The sequence below is a fragment of the Rutidosis leptorrhynchoides genome, chromosome 3 (assembly GCF_046630445.1).
Source record: "Rutidosis leptorrhynchoides isolate AG116_Rl617_1_P2 chromosome 3, CSIRO_AGI_Rlap_v1, whole genome shotgun sequence".
NCBI classification, from domain to species: Eukaryota; Viridiplantae; Streptophyta; class Magnoliopsida; order Asterales; family Asteraceae; genus Rutidosis; species Rutidosis leptorrhynchoides.
Window position 1 is genome coordinate 176,605,454 of NC_092335.1, and position 23,297 is coordinate 176,628,750.

Consider the following 23,297-nt stretch of genomic DNA (forward strand, 5'->3'; position numbering starts at 1 on the left):
ATATTCCGTACGGTTTTAGCGATTCAAACAAAACATGGGTTGTAACTTTAGCGTTTTCGTTGTAATTCATATTTTTTACTTAACCTATCACATAGAAACAATCAACACACTCTCTGTTCTTCTTCCTTCCACCTTCAAATCCATCATTTTTCTCATTTTCTTTTCAACTCAGATTTAATATAGTTATATATATATAGTTATGTACTCTATTTATAATTATATAAGTTGCTAGTAAGTTAATCACTCGATATTAAATCTCAGTTTCTACTTAATTTCTACTTGGTCAACGAATAGAAATATGGCAAGTTCAATCGCAGGGATTGCTCATTTACAAATCTCCCTTCAGAAAATACTAACCGCCACCAACAATTTTTCGGACAAAAACATAATCGGAAAAGGTGGTTTCGGGAACGTTTACCGTGGAAAACTTGAGCACGACGGAAAGATGATAAAAATCGCAGCTCGAAGGCTAGATCGTAAGTACGGATACGGAGACGTCGAGTTTCGGAAGGAGGTTTCCGCGCTATCTAGTCTCCAAGATACAGGTGGCATAGTCTCGATGATCGGGTTTTGTGACGAGAAGGGCGAAAAGGTCATTGTAAACCAACATTATCGCAAGGGAAGTCTAGTCATGTATATAAACGGTCCAAACGGCCCGAGCTTCACATGGAAACAAAGATTGACTATTGCTGAGTATCTTTTTATGGCCATACTCACAATCCATAGTGATATAGGAAAAGAATATATTATACATCGTAATATTAACAGCTCTACAATTTTATTAGATGATCACAGGTGGCCTATATTATCTGGATTTGAATTTTCCATTAAGATTCCGATGGAACAAAAGAAGCGGGTTATACTATCCGAAGTGATTGGTACAAAAGGTTATATAGACCCTGCAATTGAAAAGTATGGAGGTGTGACGTATAAATCGGATATTTACTCGGTGGGTGTAATTTTATTTGAATTGATATGTGGGAGGAAAGCTTTTGAAGAAAATAGGTTGCTTGCGCCACTTGCTAAATTTCATTATGAAAACGGAACACTCAAAGATATAATCCATCCTGATTTATTAGATCAAGTGGAACCTAAATTGTTAAACAAATTTTCACAAATAGCTTATTCGTGCTTAGAAGATGACCCAGCCTTACGCCCGGATGCGGAAGAACTTCTTGAACAAGTTGTAATCCCAGATCTTGTAAGCCGATCAATTCCTTAGCTTTTGTTAAGACCTAATTATAAATTTAAATTATTTTTATTATTTGAAACTAGAAATTATCCGATAAAACCTTTCCTCAGTATTGCTTAGTTTCTTTTTAAGCAGTGATTAGCAGGACCCCTATGCAATGATGACACACACAAATTGAGAAATGGTCCAAATTTTCCAAATACATGAATGATTGTCAATGAAATTCTATGAAGAGGTTGTTGGATTGTTTTTAGGTCTAGCAATATGTCCGCCATATATGCTCAAAAGTTCCTTAGTACTCTAAAATCAATTGGTGATAGATGGAGGTTCCCTTAAACTTATATGCATATATTTTGGTGGACCTAAAAATGATCCAACAGAGGTCTCAAGTTCAAACTCACTAGAAGCGTATATTGGTGTGGTTAGGGAAATGGGTCGGAAACGTATACAGAATCCCTTCCTGAGTAGCATCAATGGAAAAACGTTATCCGTTTACCCATTTATTAAGTAGTGATTAGCTTTAATAGATAATAAGAACGCCTTGACTATTTCACTTATTTCGTGTAGAATGAGATGGATGAAAAAGACAAATGTATTTTTATATTTTATACGAAGGTTAAAACACTTTAAATGGGATTCTCTCTCAACTTTCGACTAACAACCCCATACCTTTAATTTAAATATCTTTTACCCAACAACCACCCACCATACACCACCATAATCCACCACCCAACCACCATCTTCATCATCAAAATTCATTTTTAATTTCTTTTTTCCAGAAACCACCAACAAACATCACCATAATACACCATCCAACCATTACCTTCACCCAAAATCGGTAACCACGGAATTTGAACTCGAGAGTGAACAACTATGGGGAGTGTGAGAGAGAGTGTGAGGAGAGAGAGAGAGTGAGGAGAGTGAACAACTCAGGCTATGGCGGCTCGGTTAGGTTGCGAGAACGGTACAACGGAGGACTTCAAGATCGTTTATCAAGAATTTTCAGAATCCACTTGACATCATTCATGTTCTTCAACTTCCCCATTAATTGGACGGTAGCTGATCTATGGAGAACATTCAAGCCTTATGGCGACATTCGTGATATCTACGTGGCGGGAAAGAGGCTGAAAAACGGAAGCCGATTTGCCTTTGCAAGGTTTGGTAAGGTAAACAACTCGGATCAACTGTTAACCTCGCTTGAAAAAATTACTTTTGATGGTGCTCCGATCAGGATATTCAAAGCAAAGAAAAGGGATGAACCAAGTCTTAACAAAGTCCAGTTTCGTCAGGAACATAGATCAGCTATTGTCAACCAACAGCAACACTTTAACGCATTCAGAGATGAACGTAACTTCCGTGATGTAGTAAGAGATACACATGAAGATCTGAGGATGAAGCTCACGAAAGCTAATGAAGAGAAGGAAGATCTTAGATGTAAACTCACCAAATTGAGAATGGATAAGATGGACTGTCCTAATGGTAAAAATGAGGCTACAACTTGCATGGATGGGCGTACAATCAACTTAAAGGGGGTCCATCATAACTTGGGTATTCAGGGTAGGTCCTTCATGTGTGAGCTTAAAGGGTTAGATTCTTTCTTTATTTTTGAAGATTTATGTAGAGCAGAAGGGATGGTTAACTTCCATCTAAAATATTTAGGTGGTCTAAGTGTGCTAGTGGTTTGTGATTCTTCAGAAGCTGCTGAGGCAATCCTAAATAACAAAAATCATGGTTTGCACAGATGGTGTGTTAAGGTCTGTGCTCTTAGCGATTCTCAGTGGTCACCTGGAAGGCTAACTTGGGTTGATATTAGAGGCGTCCCTATCACTAAATGGCATGAGGATACCTTTAGATCGATTGCAGGTTGGTGGGGAAGAATACTTGAGATGGAGAATTGTAAAATCGAAGAAAAGAGTCAAAATCTCACATCTGGAAAGGTATTAGTTCACATGTGTAATAACACAAATTTAATTGACGGTTGGGTTACACTTTCAGATGACATTGGGTTAACTTATGTAACTATAAAAGAAGATACCAATAGAATTATCCAGATGTCTTTTGACCAATCTGGTGTCCAGGACGAAAATAAGTCTACAAAATCCTGCACAGATGATGATGAGTTTATTGATGATGATGATGAATTCATAGATGATACGTTCGATGGTTCAGACGATGATATTGGTTTCTTTAACCTGGATCCAGCTTCAAACGACGAAAAGCTGAATGAATCCCGGTTTGCTCAAAATCCTTGCAATATGTCCGATAATACTGACCGGAAAAGTAATATTCCGGTGGTAGAAGATGAAGAATCCGGTTGTTGTAACCTAGAAAATGTCTTCAAAAGTAATCATGACACTGTCAATGCAGAGAATGACAGAGAAGACGAATCGATTCCCGAAACAACATTTAATGGGGGTAACCGTTCCCCATATACGGCGCCTCATTATGTTGAGTCAACCCACGCAACACCTCATAATGAAGCAAGCCAGGAAGATAACGGTCATGTCCCTACAACAGGCCCAGAGCAGCATAATCCACCTTATGTCAAAGATGGCCCAATTACGAATGATAATACCAACCTGGACAAGGGTACTTCAAGCCCAATATCTAAAGGGGTTAATGGGCCTTGCAGTTTTCCAGTCAACAATAATAACTTAAAATCTAAAGGTAAAGAAACGGGTGGACCCAATGATACTGTTAAATCATATGGACAATCTTCCAAGGCTCAATCTGGAACTAAAAAAGGTGCGTCAAAGGGTTCCAAAAGAAACGAATCAAATAAAAAGGATTGTTGCCTTTCAAGTATTCGTCGCTGGAAAACTTCTTCCAGAATGATGAATTTAAAAAGTGCTGCTAGGAAAAAGTTAGACAATCAACCAATTAGATCAAGGTGTACTTCTTGTGATACGACGAGTCAAAAAACCTGTTCGATTGCAAACACAAATAAGGGAAAACAGGTGAAGTTCCATTCCTGCGATGCTGGGAAAAGTGACTCACCGTGCTCCTTTGGACCAATTAATTCAGAAGGAGTACATGAGTTTGGGTGCAGGTTAGGGTTGAAGTGGCAGAAGAAGACATCTGCACAGTAAGTTCATCTTTATCGCCCATTGCTGTTATTAATGAAGATAATTTCTTTTAACATAAGGGGTTTTTGTTCGGGTAAAAATAGTAAATTCGGGCCTGTTAAAAAAATGATTATGAAGGAAAAACCGTCTTTTGTTGCATTACAAGAGACAAAGATCTACACTGTTAATGATTCATGGATTAGTAACCTTTGGGGATCCACAGACTGTGATTTCATTCAACTGGAGATGGTAGGCAAATCGGGAGGGCAGTTATTAATCTGGGATACTAAACTGTTCGAGGCCATCGACATCATAAAGTTTGATAGGGTAATTGGTATTAAAGGAAAGTGGCGAAGCAATGGTATTGAAATCAACATTCTGAACGTTTATGGGCCACAGGATGATGTGAAAAAATAGAGGTTATGGGATTCATTAACTAGATTACTAGCAGATAGTGATGAGGCATGGGTTTTATGTGGGGATTTTAATGAGGTGAGAGACGAGACGGAACGATTTAACTGTGAGTTTGTGGCAAATAGAGCTCGTAGGTTTAATGACATGATTGAAACAAACAACCTATTCGATATCCCACTTGGCGGAAGGTCTTTTACTCGGGTAAGTGACGATGGGATCAAGTTTAGCAAACTTGACCGTTTCTTAGTTTCCAATAATTTCTTTCTTTCATGGGACAACCTCAAGGCAGTGGCTTTAGATAGAACCGAATCTGACCATTGCCCAATTGTTCTAAAAGATGATGAGAAAGACTACGGGCCCAAACCGTTTAAGGTGTTCGATGTTTGGTTAGACGAGGATGGTATTGATAAGGTAGTTACAGAAGCGTGGGGTAAGGTTTCTATTTCGGGTCCCCGCAAAGACAGAATCTTCATGAATAATCTCAAGTCAGTTAAAAATTCTCTTAGGGAGTGGAGCAAAGAAAAATTTGGTAAGTTAGACAATGATATCGAGGTTCACAAGATTTTAGCTCAAGCATTGGAATTAAAAGCAGAGACGGGTAATCTAAATGCAGAAGAGTTAGAAGCCTGGAAAAACGCTCGAAAAGAATGGTTAAATAAAGAAAAGATCAAGTCCGGTATGCTTAAGCAAAAGGCGCGTGTGCGTTGGGCCCTAGAAGGAGACCAAAACACAAAGTATTTTCACTCGATTATTCGAAATAATTATAGTAGATGTAACATCAGGGGCCTCAGAATCAATGGAGAATGGAACGATAAGCCTGATGAGGTGAAGGCAGAAGTATTCAAGCATTACAGTCGTTTATTTGAAGAACCTGACAGTTGGCGCCCTTCCATTGAGGATTTGAATTATCCTATTATTTCCGGTATTGATGCAGCCTCTCTCGAAAACAGATTCCTTGAATCAGAAATTCTTGAAGCGATTAACGACTGTGGAAGTACAAAAGCTCCCGGACCGGATGGTTTCAATATGAGATTCTTTAAAAAGTTCTGGGATATTATCAAAGGTGAGTTAATTGAGGCGATTAATTGGTTTTGGGAAAAAGGTGAAATATCAAGAGGCTGTAATGCTTCCTTTGTTACTCTCGTACCCAAAAAAGGTGATCCGATGGGGCTTGGAGACTACCGCCCGATTAGTCTAATTTGTAGCTACTACAAAATCGTGTCCAAGATTCTATCCAATCGGCTTCGCAAAGTTCTTCCATCACTAGTAGGTATAGAACAAAGTGCCTTTTTAAAATATAGATTCATCCTGGATGGTGCTTTGATTGCAAATGAGACGGTAGAATTCCTTAAAGCTAATCGTAAAAAAGGCTTCATCTTTAAAGTTGACTTTGAGAAAGCCTTCGATAGTCTCAATTGGAACTTTCTACTTGATGTGATGAAATCGATGGGGTTCGGGGACAAATGGAGAAAATGGATTATGGAATGCCTCAAATCGGCTTCGATATCAATCCTTGTTAATGGAGCTCCGACCAAGGAATTCTCGCTAGGTAGGGGTGTAAGACAAGGAGATCCTTTATCAACTTTTCTTTTTATTTTGGCGGCGGAGGGTTTAAACATTCTTACTAAAGCGGCTTTGGATAAGGGCTTGTTTAAGGGGGTTGAAGTCGGGAATGACAAAGTCGTAATTTCTCACCTTCAATACGCGGATGATACCATGTTCTTTGGCGAATGGAGCCGGTTGAATGCATATAATCTAATGAACTTGCTTAAGTGTTTTGAACTTGCTTCGGGCTTAAAAGTAAATTTTCATAAGAGTTGCATTTACGGGGTTGGTATAGATTGAATGGAACTTGAAAGTATGTCCAACCATATGGGGTGCCATGTAACGACCCTGGATTTTCCAACGTTTATTTATTAATAATTGTTATTATTAATACTTGTGATTTATCGAATGTATGTTATTACATTTACTTGTTACCATGATTGATCATACTTGACTTTAAATGCCCGAAACGTCTTTGTGACACACATACATTACACTAATAATATTTTTGAATATTATTTACATTCCTGATTAAGTTTTATTAATCATTTTAATTAACTAAAGTTACTAGTTAATTACTTGGGCTTTTATTGGATTATTATTTATTTGTACATGGGCTTAGAAGCCCACCCTACCCATATTAATGGACTTGTTAGCCCACTCTACTTAACTAGATGGATTATTTAGCCCAACACACATGCAAGTATTACATTTAAGATGAACTAGTTAGTTTAATACTTAAAGAATCTAGTTACAACTCTTTCCCATGAGAATACCTCTAATAACCACCTTTTTTAAGCCTTACATGCATGGATCTAGTAGACAACTCCCTCCCCCTTCCCTCTTTGCAAACCAACGGCCAAGAAGGTCTTTAGAGGGTTTTTGGTTTCATTTTTTTTTATTACTTCATTCACTAGTCTCCATTTTATTACACACACACACACAATACTTGCAACTCATTTTTCTCTCTTTTCTCTCTAAACTTTGTAAGTATCTTGAGCATTTCTTCTCTTCTTTTTTTCTTCATCTAAAACCAAAACACATACTTACATAATCATCATCATCATTTGTTCTTTGTTGTTATTTATTTACTTGTAGTTGTAATTGTTGTTGATTGTTACTTGTTCTTAGTTATTATTTACTTATTATTACAAGAATCAAGCTTTCTAGTTTGATTCTTCTTATCATCTTGTATTACAAGAACAAACAAGAACAAAACTTTCTAGTTTATGTTCTACTTTTATTGTTTCAAAAGATTGTAAGTTCATATGTTGTAAAATCATACTTGTAATTCATGTTTATAAACTTAAAAGTTTACATTCTTAAAGATCAAGCTTTGTCTTGAATCTTTAAAAGTATGAAACCCATGAACTTATTAACTTGTTTATTTAAGTTTATTACTTCATATTATGCACTTTAATTTCATGTTTATTGGTTTAAATGGTCAAGTATTACAAGTTAGTCTTGATCTCATACATCTTGAAACTAAAAGTTAACTTTAAAGGTTCAAGAACATGGAAGTGTAACTCTTTAGTTATAACTTCATACACTTGTGTTAGATTTAACTTAATAACTTTAGATCTAGACTTTTGGGTCTTGGATCTTCAAGATCTAACTAAGAACTATGTTCTACATCTTAAGATCTTGATTAGTTAGTTTACATTCAAGTTTGTAGTTCAATATTACTTTTATATTTCATGTATGTGTTAAATCTAAGACTTTGATGTAACTTTGGTTCATCAAAACACTTGCAACACTTAATTGAGTTGTGCTACTTATCTTAGACTTACACTTGGGTTATGATGGTCAAAACTTGGTAAAGATGATGTAAATACATCAACGAGTTGTACACTTGAAGCTATAAGCATCAAGGATGAGAACCGTGATAAGCATCGAATACCAAGAAACCCCGGAACCTACTGTTTACTGTTACTGGGTCTGATCAGTACGACCTGGGCTACTGTAAAGATGATTTTCAGTTAGCTCTATTCGATTAGATAACTTTTCATTTAGGACTCGTCTTAATCCGAGATACGGTTTAGGATTTATGGCCCTCCGATCGTCACTATATCCTTTTAACGTTGTGCTGAAAATTCTGACCTACTCGCACTTAGACCGTCGCCACGGTCAAACGAAGATGAGTTTGCTTCTGGAATTTTTACCACAGCTAGAGGACTCATATACGGAGCCATGGCCACTGGTCTCACCTTATTTCAGTAGGTATTGAGGCCGTGGTGACTGACCGAAGTCAGACTTTGTTTTAAACTCTTTTCATAAACGAAACTTACTTTACACCTTTTGTTTGATGATGAAATGATGATGACCCTTAAGACCTAATTTACATACATTTAAACCTATTGGGACGATTTAATGACTTAGTACTATTTGACTTAGGTTGAGGACTTTCCGGACCTACGTACTTGCTTATTTCCCGACTCGACTTTACCACTACTTTACCACTGTGAGTTATAGCATCCCTTTTTACTTTAACTATTTTGGGAACTGAGAATACATGCGCATTTTACGTTTTACATACTAGGTACGAGTACTTAAACTATATATATGTGTGGGTTATACAACGGCATAAACATTCCCTTTAGCTCGGTAACGTTTAGTCATTGGTTTTTGAACCGGTGAACGCGAATCTTAGATATGGATCCATAGGGTTTGACATCCCCACTCGGGCTAGTAGCGCTAGCATTTAACGAGTGTTTAATACTTCGTATACATACGCACTTGCCAAGTGTACTTTCAGGGGGTATAAACGTTAAGTTAGTTACCAAGTGCCCACGGTTAAACATATACTTTATCATACTGTTTTGAAACGCTGTTTGTAACACTGAAATCTCGTGGCCTACCTTACATTACTGTTATACTTAAACTATAGCTCACCAACCTTTGTGTTGACGTTTTTAAGCATGTTTTTCTCAGGTGCTTAAGGTTAGCTGCTTCCGCTGTGTACTAGTTGTAGTGACCCGAACTTTTCCATGTTTATATATATTAATTGAGATTGGTATTTACATGATTAAATGTTTCCAACATGTTAAGCAATCAAACTTTTTAAGACTTGATTAATTGAAATATGTTTCATATAGACAATTGACCACCCAAGTTGATCGGTGATTCACGAACGCTAAAACTTGTAAAAACTATATGATGACATATATATGGATATATACATATAGTTAACATGATACTATGATAAGAAAACATATCATAAAGTATATTAACAATGAACTACATATGTAAAAATAAGACTACTAACTTAATGATTTTTAAACGAGACATATATGTAACGATTATCGTTGTGAAGACATTTAATGTATATATATCATATTAAGAGATATTCATACATGATAATATCATGATAATATAATAATTTAAAATCTCATTTGATATTATAAACATTGGGTTAACAACATTTAACAAGATCGTTAACCTAAAGGTTTCAAAACAACACTTACATGTAACGACTAACGATGACTTAACGACTCAGTTAAAATGTATATACATGTAGTGTTTTAATATGTATTTATACACTTTTGAAAGACTTCAATACACTTATCAAAATACTTCTACTTAACAAAAATGCTTACAATTACATCCTCGTTCAGTTTCATCAACAATTCTACTCGTATGCACCCGTATTCGTACTCGTACAATACACAGCTTTTAGATGTATGTACTATTGGTATATACACTCCAATGATCAGCTCTTAGCAGCCCATGTGAGTCACCTAACACATGTGGGAACCATCATTTGGCAACTAGCATGAAATATCTCATAAAATTACAAAAAATATGAGTAATCATTCATGACTTATTTACATGAAAACAAAATTACATATCCTTTATATCTAATCCATACACCAACGACCAAAAACACCTACAAACACTTTCATTCTTCAATTTTCTTCATCTAATTGATCTCTCTCAAGTTCTATCTTCAAGTTCTAAGTGTTCTTCATAAATTCCAAAAGTTCTAGTTTCATAAAATCAAGAATACTTTCAAGTTTGCTAGCTCACTTCCAATCTTGTAAGGTGATCATCCAACCTCAAGAAATCTTTGTTTCTTACAGTAGGTTATCATTCTAATACAAGGTAATAATCATATTCAAACTTTGGTTCAATTTCTATAACTATAACAATCTTATTTCAAGTGATGATCTTACTTGAACTTGTTTTCGTGTCATGATTCTGCTTCAAGAACTTCGAGCCATCCAAGGATCCATTGAAGCTAGATCCATTTTTCTCTTTTCCAGTAGGTTTATCCAAGGAAATTAAGGTAGTAATGATGTTCATAACATCATTCGATTCATACATATAAAGCTATCTTATTCGAAGGTTTAAACTTGTAATCACTAGAACATAGTTTAGTTAATTCTAAACTTGTTCGCAAACAAAAGTTAATCCTTCTAACTTGACTTTTAAAATCAACTAAACACATGTTCTATATCTATATGATATGCTAACTTAATGATTTAAAACCTGGAAACACGAAAAACACCGTAAAACCGGATTTACGCCGTCGTAGTAACACCGCGGGCTGTTTTGGGTTAGTTAATTAAAAACTATGATAAACTTTGATTTAAAAGTTGTTATTCTGAGAAAATGATTTTTATTATGAACATGAAACTATATCCAAAAATTATGGTTAAACTCAAAGTGGAAGTATGTTTTCTAAAATGGTCATCTAGACGTCGTTCTTTCGACTGAAATGACTACCTTTACAAAAACGACTTGTAACTTATTTTTCCGACTATAAACCTATACTTTTTCTTTTTAGATTCATAAAATAGAGTTCAATATGAAACCATAGCAATTTGATTCACTCAAAACGGATTTAAAATGAAGAAGTTATGGGTAAAACAAGATTGGATAATTTTTCTCATTTTAGCTACGTGAAAATTGGTAACAAATCTATTCCAACCATAACTTAATCAACTTGTATTGTATATTATGTAATCTTGAGATACCATAGACACGTATACAATGTTTCGACCTATCATGTCGACACATCTATATATATTTCGGAACAACCATAGACACTCTATATGTGAATGTTGGAGTTAGCTATACAGGGTTGAGGTTGATTCCAAAATATATATAGTTTGAGTTGTGATCAATACTGAGATACGTATACACTGGGTCGTGGATTGATTCAAGATAATATTTATCGATTTATTTCTGTACATCTAACTGTGGACAACTAGTTATAGGTTACTAACGAGGACAGCTGACTTAATAAACTTAAAACATCAAAATATATTAAAAGTGTTGTAAATATATTTTGAACATACTTTAATATATATGTATATATTGTTATAGGTTCGTGAATCAACAGTGGCCAAGTCTTACTTCCCGACGAAGTAAAAATCTGTGAAAGTGAGTTATAGTCCCACTTTTAAAATCTAATATTTTTGGGATGAGAATACATGCAGGTTTTATAAATGATTTACAAAATAGACACAAGTACGTGAAACTACATTCTATGGTTGAATTATCGAAATCGAATATGCCCCTTTTTATTAAGTCTGGTAATCTAAGAATTAGGGAACAGACACCCTAATTGACGCGAATCCTAAAGATAGATCTATTGGGCCTAACAAACCCCATCCAAAGTACCGGATGCTTTAGTACTTCGAAATTTATATCATATCCGAAGGGTGTCCCGGAATGATGGGGATATTCTTATATATGCATCTTGTTATTGTCGGTTACCAGGTGTTCACCATATGAATGATTTTTATCTCTATGTATGGGATGTGTATTGAAATATGAAATCTTGTGGTCTATTGTTACGATTTGATATATATAGGTTAAACCTATAACTCACCAACATTTTTGTTGACGTTTAAAGCATGTTTATTCTCAGGTGAATATTAAGAGCTTCCGCTGTTGCATACTAAAATAAGGACAAGATTTGGAGTCCATGTTTGTATGATATTGTGTAAAAACTGCATTCAAGAAACTGAATTCGATGTAACATATTTGTATTGTAAACCATTATGTAATGGTCGTGTGTAAACAGGATATTTTAGATTATCATTATTTGATAATCTACGTAAAGCTTTTTAAACCTTTATTTATGAAATAAAGGTTATGGTTTGTTTTAAAAATGAATGCAGTCTTTGAAAAACGTCTCATATAGAGGTCAAAACCTCGCAATGAAATCAATTAATATGGAACGTTTTTAATCAATAAGAACGGGACATTTCACTAGTCTTGCTGTAGACACCCGCTGCTCTAGAGTTATCACCGCATGAACTGTTTATCTTGCATTCAAACTTATTTACTTTTGAACTATGATTTGTAACGACCTAAGGGTCACGTACTGTTATCTTTGCTTCCGTTCATAGAAGCATACTTTTGGATGTAAAACATTTGACGTTGTTTATGACGTCACCTTTTATCATGAATGCAACTTGTTTTGAAAACGCATATAGTGTTTGACCTTGTAATGATCCTGTTGTTGATGATTCGTACACGATGGTTTTGTACGGGGCATCACATGCCCTTCATCTATCTTGGTCTACCGATAGGTTCGAGAATGAATAAATTAAATGATTGGCGTTTGGTGATTGATAAAGTTAATAGTAGACTCTCGAGTTGGAAAAGAAGATCGATGTCATTTGGTGGATGTCTAGTTCTTATTAAATCGGTTCTAACAAGTTTTCTATTGTACTATTTTGAAAGGATCCGAAACTAATCATCCGGACGTTGTCCATATTGATTACAAACGAATTACAATAGTTGATAACATTGCGAGGTACTTGCCCTCTATATGATACATCTTACAAACGTTGCATTTATTCTTAAAAGGCAATCTATAGTTACATCCATAATTGACATATTCGCCTGACATTTCATAATATTCAAATGACCTAAACCGCCATTTACTTAATAATAGTCTCTATGAACTTCAATGACTCGAATGCAACGCCTTATGATATAAGTCCTTAATGGCCTCAAGTAGTATCCTTAGTACGAGATAATGCACAGCGGAAGACTTAATTCATACCTGAGAATAACATGCTTTAAAATGTCAACATAAAGTTGGTGAGATATAGGTTTAATGTCGACAGCGATATAAATATAGACCACAAGATTTCATATATAAACATTTTAATAAAAATATTCTAAGTGGTTGAGCACTTGGTAACCATACTTAACAATTAATCACGTCGCATATTCCCTTTAATATGAAATCTTACTACACTGTACCAAGTGTAGTCACGAAACGAAGTACTGTGCAACCGTTGAATACTGGTCGTCCAGTCCGGTTGGGGTTGTCAGGCCCGATAGATCTATCAACAGGATTCGCGTTTACAATACCGCTGTAAATATTAGTTACCAAGCTACAGGGAAGTATGCCAGTGGTACAACTCAACGTAGAATATATTTTTCAGTTACTTGTGTCCATAACGTAAAACATAAAATACATGTATTCTCATCCCGAAATATTTAGAGTTTAAAAATGGGACTATATACTCACTTTCGTCTTGAAGATATATATAATTTGACTTGGTCTCCGGTTGATATCACGAACCTATCCATATATAATATATCAATACCTTTTCTTTTTAAACAAACGTCACATATATATACTTGTTATACTTTTAATACTTTGAATAATTCCTTAGTCCGTAGTTAGCAGCTCGTTGTTAGTAATTCAATTTTAATGGTTCATTTTTAGATGTTTAATATACCCGCAATGAAATAAATAAAACCCCCAACGAAATAAATAAAACCCCATCGTATATGTATTGGTCAAGATTAATCTTGACCCACGGTACCGGTGTTGTCAAATGACGTGTTGCGTACATAAAGTACCAGTGTTGTCAAATGACGTGTTGCGTACAAACATGGGATCTTATGATTAATCTTCTCGTGTTGTTTACGGGTGATCCTGAACCATATAAAATTGAATTATAAGTACATATATATAAAATATCATGTTATCTTAGAAATATGTGATTTATTTAATTTTTCCCAATTAATCCCGAAGTTAAACAAGTCTAGGATAACCAATTTTGTTTCGGTCATAGTTTCTTCGTTACAAATCCGTTTTCGTTGATTCAACTTGCCATCTCCTTGGATCGAGTCCCTCTTTAAGACTATGAACTGAAAATACCTTGGTTTGTATTCAAAATCACACGTCATAGGTGAAACTTTAGTGAAACTTATGAAGTTAAACATTTTTGTTACAAAAAAATAACACTTAATGACCATTTTTCTAAAAATACTTATACTTTGAATTAAATCATGAAATTTTTATGTGTTAACATATTTATAGTAAAAATCATTTTTCCAGAACATAAACCTCCAATTCAAAGTTTAAGATAGTTTTTAATTATCCAACCCAAAACAGTCCCCGGTTACACTCCGACGTCGTAAAAACAGTTTTTAAGATATTCTTTGAAAAACCAAGTTATACCTTGTTAAGTTAGCATATATTTAAGTTATATTACAGGTCTTGAAGTATTTTAAAAGTTAAGTTAGAAGGATCTATTTAGTTTGCAAACAAGTTTGAAAACTTTCAAACTATGTTCTTGTTGTTAAAATTGTATACCACAAAATATGATAGCTATATATATATGAATCGAATAAGGTTATGAACATAGATACTACCTCAAGTTCCTTGGACAAGGTTGCTGTAAAAGAGGAGTAAAAAGCTAGAACCAAAAGGGTGATGGAATTGGATGAAAGATTGGAAGTAAGTTTGTGTTCTTGGAAGGATTTCTTGAAGTGTTTTTGTATGGTTTTCTTATGGTGTTTAAGTAAGGTTTTTGAAGCTAAATGATGGGGAAAATGCTTGGAGATGATCAAGTATGAAGTTAAGAGTATTTTGAGAGAGAAATGGAAGTGTAAGTATGAGAAAATGGGGTGAAGAAATGGTGTGCATGCATAAAAACGTTTTTAGGTTATAAAGGAAAAAAAAGATACCTAACTTTGTTTTCTTGCTAAATAATTCATGCTACTTGACAAATGGTTGGTTCCACATGTTTCTTAATCATTTAAGGCTGCTAAGGAGCAGATTTTTATTGGTATATACCAATAGTAAATACATCTAGAAGCTGCGTATGATACGGGTACATATACCCTAGGTATACGTATAGAAATCTTTGAGAAAACGGAACGAGGATTCAAATATAGCTATCTTTTGTAAATATACTTATATTGTTTTATGTATTTAAGTCTTTAAAAGTGATTAAATACATTACTTATACGATATATGTATAAACATTATAGGTCATAAGTATTTAAGTCAAATAACGTTACGTATGGTTATCGTTTTGAAAACTTAAGTTAGTAGTTTCAAAATATACTTATAACTTATTGTTATTAATACAAAATGAGATATTAAAACATTCTTAGATCATGTTAAATATGTATATATACATATATATACACAAACGTATAATTATCATATATTGTATAGTTCGTGATATCATCGGTCAAACTAGACGGTCAAACGTTGTGTAAAACTCTTTTCGAAAACATAAGTCTCAACAATTTGGATTGCTTATCATGTTGGTAAGGTTTAATTTATGTAAATATTAATCTTATAAGTATAGAACGATCGAAAAAGTGCGGGTCAACTTTAGGGTTTTTGCTTATCGTGTCGGAACCATATAGAGATTAGAGTTTAAATTTGGTCGGAAATTTTCGGGTCGTTACAGTACCCACCCGTTAAAGAAATTTCGTCCTCGAAATTTGGTAGAGGTTGTCATAAATAACAATAGGAATGTTTTCATGACGAATATGAGGTAATAATGAAATTTTATCATTATTGAAAGATTTAGATAAAACGATTCGGTTATGTGAGACGCACGAGCGAAGCTATCACAAAAGAGTGAAATGAGTAAATATAGAATTGTTGTAACCGATGACGTGATTATGATCGATTTCCGGGATTTAAGGGTTTTAAAGAAAATCTTATGTAATAAGATTTAGTTTTGCGGCGATCAGGATCTTCTTTGATTTAACGCGGCAATCTGTTTTGATTTCTTTGTCGAATATTTCACTATAAATTTACCTCCTTCCCTTTCTTTCTTCCCACATCTTCTATTCTTTCTCTTTAGTTCCTACTTTAAGACATTCGCTAATATGCTCCATCCCATTCTAATCCTTGTTATATTTCTAACTTTCATATCTTTCATTCTTCTTTTTCATCTATCACCAGAAGAATATATTCTCTTTTATCCTTTCCTTGGAATTATAATGTTTTTAATTCTCCCGTGCCTTTACGTTGCAATACGTATTGATATGCACGGTTTGTAGTTTCGGGGTTGTTGTTAGGCTTTATACCTTCCCTTATATTTCGATGTTCCTACTCCCGTCCCTTAAAATCATTGTCATCCACAGTTAATGCTCTCTCTTATTTGCTGTGGTTTATGTTCCTATTTCTATTCTGAGGTTTTGTCCCTTCGTTTCTTCTTCCCGTCCTCGAGCCAAGCGAACAATGGTCCGAAATTCGTAGGTAGGAAATTTGGAATGAACCTAGCTATTGGTTTTAGAATGAAATTGTAATGGCACGATCTTGATTCGTTAAATTACTCGAATATTCCGGAAAAATAGAACTATCAAGGTGATACGTTCTAATATGTTTGGAGACTTGATAGAATGTAGGAGCCGTGTAACATGGCACATGATGACGGTACTGTGAATCATCACATTCCATTAGAAACTTAACATGACTTACTGTAATATAATGAAGTTGATCAAGTTTCATTATATTATACTAATTCATGCATCAGTTCCCAACACTACTTCAAATCATTTATATTTTAATCTCGGAGGTTTCAGAATTTAGAAATTAACACAGTTTCTTTTATATTGTAACGCAGATGTTACGGAGAGATAAATGATCGCAGATAGGAATAGTTGTAAAAATATCTCCAGAAATATGAAAAATATGTATAACGAATGATATGAAGATATCTTATAATATCTAAGATAAGATGATGATGAAAAATATCATCCGGGCAAGGTTTTGAATAAAGAGTAGGGTTCTTACTGACGGTTTCAGCAGGTACGGAATCGTTTGTATTCTTTGAGAGCAGGTTCAGTCCCTGTGATTTATCCACAGCCTCTTTCATACTTTGCTTCATCCGTTTTCTAGTTCCAAACTTTTTTTTTTTTTCAGCTTTACCACCTTACTATTCTTTGTCATCAAACTTTTGACCGTTAAAGTCGTTTACAGTTTTTGCTGCTTCGTTAGCATTTCAAGAACTATTTCATAGTCCCGGGTGTTTTTCAGAAACTTCACGTTCAGATTATGAAATTCTTAGGGATAGACATTATAGATATGATGGAAGAAGTTCCGCGAGATTTTCAAAATACTGATTGTTGATTTTGCCAAAAGGATAACGATCTGCTGGTGCACCTGTTGATGTTGTCGAGGGATATAAAAGGTTTTTCGGTAATGACGGCGAAAGGACAAGGTATAAATATCATGATTATAATAGAAATAATCTCACTGAAAAGTCGAAGTGGAGCTGTGACAAAATTAGCTTCTTGAAAAGGAATTGTAGGGTTGTTCTTGCTAATAAATGGCAAAGGATTCAATACGTTATGTGTTAAATTATGAATTTGGGTTCGAGAGTTCTTCAGGTGTATAACTGTATGTATAAATCTTCATTCCGTAGGCGAGGTGCGGCGGGTTCAACTTCTCGGTCGAGGTGTTTTCAGGAATCATGAAAGGATTTGAATGCGAATTGTAATCGTCAAGTTACGAATGAGGTATAAGATAAAATCAAGTGGCAAGCTTGAAGAATTGTTTAGCTTCATATGTTACAATCAACATTTTAATTCATTTTAATTGTCCAGAGTTAGCCGGAACAGTTAGCGTGGAATCCTTAATAGATTTTTAATTAGTTAAATCGTGTGTTTCTAACAAATTTTTTATTTATTTTGTCCAATATTTTCTTCTTTATGCCACTTGTTGGATTCTGGTAGGTCAAAATCCGAATATGAAATTTGATTGAAAATGGTTATTCTGGGGTGAGCGGATACGAATATCGGTGGTTGTAAGTAAGATAATAGATAACCGTTGAATCAGATTCAAGAATGTACAATATAACTTATTAATGTGAATTCTAAATATTCCTCGGGTATACCCACCCGTTAAAATATTTTCATCATTAATAGTTTGTACGAAGGAATTTTTAATTACTATCTTTATGAAAATATACTTGCATATATATTTTCTTCAGAGATAATCATAGATTTAATGAGTCAATATGATATTAAACTCATTTGATTTATCGTTAATTCTAGATTACATAATCTCTAAGACTTTAGAAATTACATAATCGTCATACGATACGTAAAGCGAAGATAATCGATGTAGAACGATATATAGAACGAAGATCATACTCGAAGTACAGATATTGAGTCGTGTGATGTTGATATTCGAGATACAGATTGTGATGTTGAGATTTAAGGCGCGGTTGTGATTGGGGTGATAAAGGTACTGTCGGCGTTGACGATGGTAGTACGGATTATGCTGCTGGTGCTGCTGTTGGTGTTTGTAACCTTCGCACCATATTCTCCAAAACCACTACCCGAGCACGGAGTTCGTTGACTTCTTCTATTATACCGGGATGATTGACGGTTGGAACGAGCGAATGAACAAGATTTGAAATATGGGATAGTATGTAATCATGACGAGATACTCTAGAAATGAGCGAGAAAATGGTGTTTCGAATAGGTTCGCCGGTAAGTGCTTCAGGTTCATCGTTAAGAGGACAATTTGGTGGATGGAATGGATCACCTTCTTCTTGCCTCCAGAAATTTAGTATATTACGAACCCATCCCCAATTCATCCAGAATAGATGATGGGAAATTGGTTGATCCATTCCGGTAACGCTGTTCTCGGAGCTCGAATGGAAATCCATATCGGCGAAGCTATCGAAGTCGGAGGAATTTGAGCTGGATGAAGAATCCATCTTGTATGGTCGGAGAAATGAATTTTTGGTTTGGAATAGATTATAGGAGTTGGGTTTGGTACTCTTCAATACATAATTTACATATGTATATATAATATCAAAATCCCATGAATTACGGAGAATCTTTGAAATACGTCAGGCAATGTCTATCGTAACAGATACGCTAGGATATGAATTTTGTCTATACACTATCGATGCACTAAATGCAGTAAGACGTGTCTAGACTTAAGAATGATAAGCAGGCAGTTCCCTAAGAATGATAAGCAGATGATTTCCGACTAGGATTGATAAGCAAAACTTTTGACAGGCAGACACGGTCAAAGTCCAGACTCACTTAATGTATCCTAACAACTACTAGTTAGACACACTAATGCAAGGCCTGGTTCGCTAAGACCAACGCTCTGATACCAACTGAAAGGATCCGAAACTAATCATCCGGACGTTGTCCATATTGATTACAAACGAATTACAATAGTTGATAACATTGCGAGGTACTTGCCCTCTATATGATACATCTTACAAACGTTGCATTTATTCTTAAAAGGCAATCTATAGTTACATCCATAATTGACATATTCGCCTGACATTTCATAATATTCAAATGACCTAAACCGCCATTTACTTAATAATAGTCTCTATGAACTTCAATGACTCGAATGCAACGCCTTATGATATAAGTCCTTAATGGCCTCAAGTAGTATCCTTAGTACGAGATAATGCACAGCGGAAGACTTAATTCATACCTGAGAATAACATGCTTTAAAATGTCAACATAAAGTTGGTGAGATATAGGTTTAATGTCGACAGCGATATAAATATAGACCACAAGATTTCATATATAAACATTTTAATAAAAATATTCTAAGTGGTTGAGCACTTGGTAACCATACTTAACAATTAATCACGTCGCATATTCCCTTTAATATGAAATCTTACTACACTGTACCAAGTGTAGTCACGAAACGAAGTACTGTGCAACCGTTGAATACTGGTCGTCCAGTCCGGTTGGGGTTGTCAGGCCCGATAGATCTATCAACAGGATTCGCGTTTACAATACCGCTGTAAATATTAGTTACCAAGCTACAGGGAAGTATGCCAGTGGTACAACTCAACGTAGAATATATTTTTCAGTTACTTGTGTCCATAACGTAAAACATAAAATACATGTATTCTCATCCCGAAATATTTAGAGTTTAAAAATGGGACTATATACTCACTTTCGTCTTGAAGATATATATAATTTGACTTGGTCTCCGGTTGATATCACGAACCTATCCATATATAATATATCAATACCTTTTCTTTTTAAACAAACGTCACATATATATACTTGTTATACTTTTAATACTTTGAATAATTCCTTAGTCCGTAGTTAGCAGCTCGTTGTTAGTAATTCAATTTTAATGGTTCATTTTTAGATGTTTAATATACCCGCAATGAAATAAATAAAACCCCCAACGAAATAAATAAAACCCCATCGTATATGTATTGGTCAAGATTAATCTTGACCCACGGTACCGGTGTTGTCAAATGACGTGTTGCGTACATAAAGTACCAGTGTTGTCAAATGACGTGTTGCGTACAAACATGGGATCTTATGATTAATCTTCTCGTGTTGTTTACGGGTGATCCTGAACCATATAAAATTGAATTATAAGTACATATATATAAAATATCATGTTATCTTAGAAATATGTGATTTATTTAATTTTTCCCAATTAATCCCGAAGTTAAACAAGTCTAGGATAACCAATTTTGTTTCGGTCATAGTTTCTTCGTTACAAATCCGTTTTCGTTGATTCAACTTGCCATCTCCTTGGATCGAGTCCCTCTTTAAGACTATGAACTGAAAATACCTTGGTTTGTATTCAAAATCACACGTCATAGGTGAAACTTTAGTGAAACTTATGAAGTTAAACATTTTTGTTACAAAAAAATAACACTTAATGACCATTTTTCTAAAAATACTTATACTTTGAATTAAATCATGAAATTTTTATGTGTTAACATATTTATAGTAAAAATCATTTTTCCAGAACATAAACCTCCAATTCAAAGTTTAAGATAGTTTTTAATTATCCAACCCAAAACAGTCCCCGGTTACACTCCGACGTCGTAAAAACAGTTTTTAAGATATTCTTTGAAAAACCAAGTTATACCTTGTTAAGTTAGCATATATTTAAGTTATATTACAGGTCTTGAAGTATTTTAAAAGTTAAGTTAGAAGGATCTATTTAGTTTGCAAACAAGTTTGAAAACTTTCAAACTATGTTCTTGTTGTTAAAATTGTATACCACAAAATATGATAGCTATATATATATGAATCGAATAAGGTTATGAACATAGATACTACCTCAAGTTCCTTGGACAAGGTTGCTGTAAAAGAGGAGTAAAAAGCTAGAACCAAAAGGGTGATGGAATTGGATGAAAGATTGGAAGTAAGTTTGTGTTCTTGGAAGGATTTCTTGAAGTGTTTTTGTATGGTTTTCTTATGGTGTTTAAGTAAGGTTTTTGAAGCTAAATGATGGGGAAAATGCTTGGAGATGATCAAGTATGAAGTTAAGAGTATTTTGAGAGAGAAATGGAAGTGTAAGTATGAGAAAATGGGGTGAAGAAATGGTGTGCATGCATAAAAACGTTTTTAGGTTATAAAGGAAAAAAAAGATACCTAACTTTGTTTTCTTGCTAAATAATTCATGCTACTTGACAAATGGTTGGTTCCACATGTTTCTTAATCATTTAAGGCTGCTAAGGAGCAGATTTTTATTGGTATATACCAATAGTAAATACATCTAGAAGCTGCGTATGATACGGGTACATATACCCTAGGTATACGTATAGAAATCTTTGAGAAAACGGAACGAGGATTCAAATATAGCTATCTTTTGTAAATATACTTATATTGTTTTATGTATTTAAGTCTTTAAAAGTGATTAAATACATTACTTATACGATATATGTATAAACATTATAGGTCATAAGTATTTAAGTCAAATAACGTTACGTATGGTTATCGTTTTGAAAACTTAAGTTAGTAGTTTCAAAATATACTTATAACTTATTGTTATTAATACAAAATGAGATATTAAAACATTCTTAGATCATGTTAAATATGTATATATACATATATATACACAAACGTATAATTATCATATATTGTATAGTTCGTGATATCATCGGTCAAACTAGACGGTCAAACGTTGTGTAAAACTCTTTTCGAAAACATAAGTCTCAACAATTTGGATTGCTTATCATGTTGGTAAGGTTTAATTTATGTAAATATTAATCTTATAAGTATAGAACGATCGAAAAAGTGCGGGTCAACTTTAGGGTTTTTGCTTATCATGTCGGAACCATATAGAGATTAGAGTTTAAATTTGGTCGGAAATTTTCGGGTCGTTACATATTTCTCGCTCTACCGTGCGTCGCCTTGTGTGTTAAAATATCTTGAGTGTGTGAGGCGTAATTTTTTTTGGGGGGGTTCGGGTTTGGATTCCAAAATTTCTTGGGTCAAATGGGTGTGTGTCATTAATTCTTACAGGAATGGGGGGTTAAATATTGGGTCCTTAAAAAGTAAAAATCTAGCTTTGTTGGGAAAGTGGTGGTGGAGGTTTAAAACCGAAACTAACTCACTTTGGGTCAAAGTCGTTCGAAGTATCCATGGTTCTTGTGACGGCCTTGAGTTGGAAAGTGGTTCAATCCACCTTTCGACAAAGGGTGTGTGGCGTAATATTGTTATTGCAGGTAAGGTTATAGAAGACACACAAATGCAATTCAAGAATTCTTTCATCAAAACAATAGGTGACGGGGTTCGACATCCTTTTGGCATGAGCGTTGGATAGGTGACGATAAATTATGTCATTTGTTTCCGAGGCTTTATAGGCTTGAAGAATCTCCTGATGTTACCATTAATGATCGTTTGCCTGAGGGAACTGCTGTATGGCAGTGGAGAAGAACACCTTATGGTCGTGCAATGGGTGAGTTTGACTCGCTACTGTCTCTTTTAGCATCTTACGCACCTGATCGAGATAATCCGGACAATTGGAAATGGTCAATGGCGTCGGACGGGCTGTTTAAAGTGAATCCTTGCTGCTGAGATTGACAAACACTTGCTGTCTAATACTTCCA

The 23,297-nt window shown here is 34.6% G+C and overlaps 1 protein-coding gene across 1 annotated transcript; it reads left to right on the forward strand.

The window, feature by feature from the left end:
• The first annotated feature begins 94 nt into the window (after window positions 1-94).
• On the forward strand, window positions 95-23,265 carry LOC139900626 (probable receptor-like protein kinase At2g23200). Its single transcript, XM_071883391.1, has 4 exons — window positions 95-1,201; window positions 9,148-9,174; window positions 22,914-22,918; window positions 23,052-23,265. Exons 1-4 carry the CDS (start codon window positions 299-301, stop codon window positions 23,263-23,265), a joined length of 1,149 nt encoding a protein of 382 aa, XP_071739492.1. The 5' UTR covers window positions 95-298.
• The last annotated feature ends 32 nt before the right edge of the window (window positions 23,266-23,297 follow it).

Coding starts and splice junctions, on each gene's coding strand:
- LOC139900626 (XM_071883391.1), top strand. CDS start 299: ATGGCAAGTTCAATCGCAGGGATTGCTCATTTACAAATCTCCCTTCAG. Junction 1,202..9,147: donor AAGTTGTAATCCCAGATCTT/GTAAGCCGATCA, acceptor TGTTTTTCTCAG/GTGCTTAAGGTTAGCTGCTT.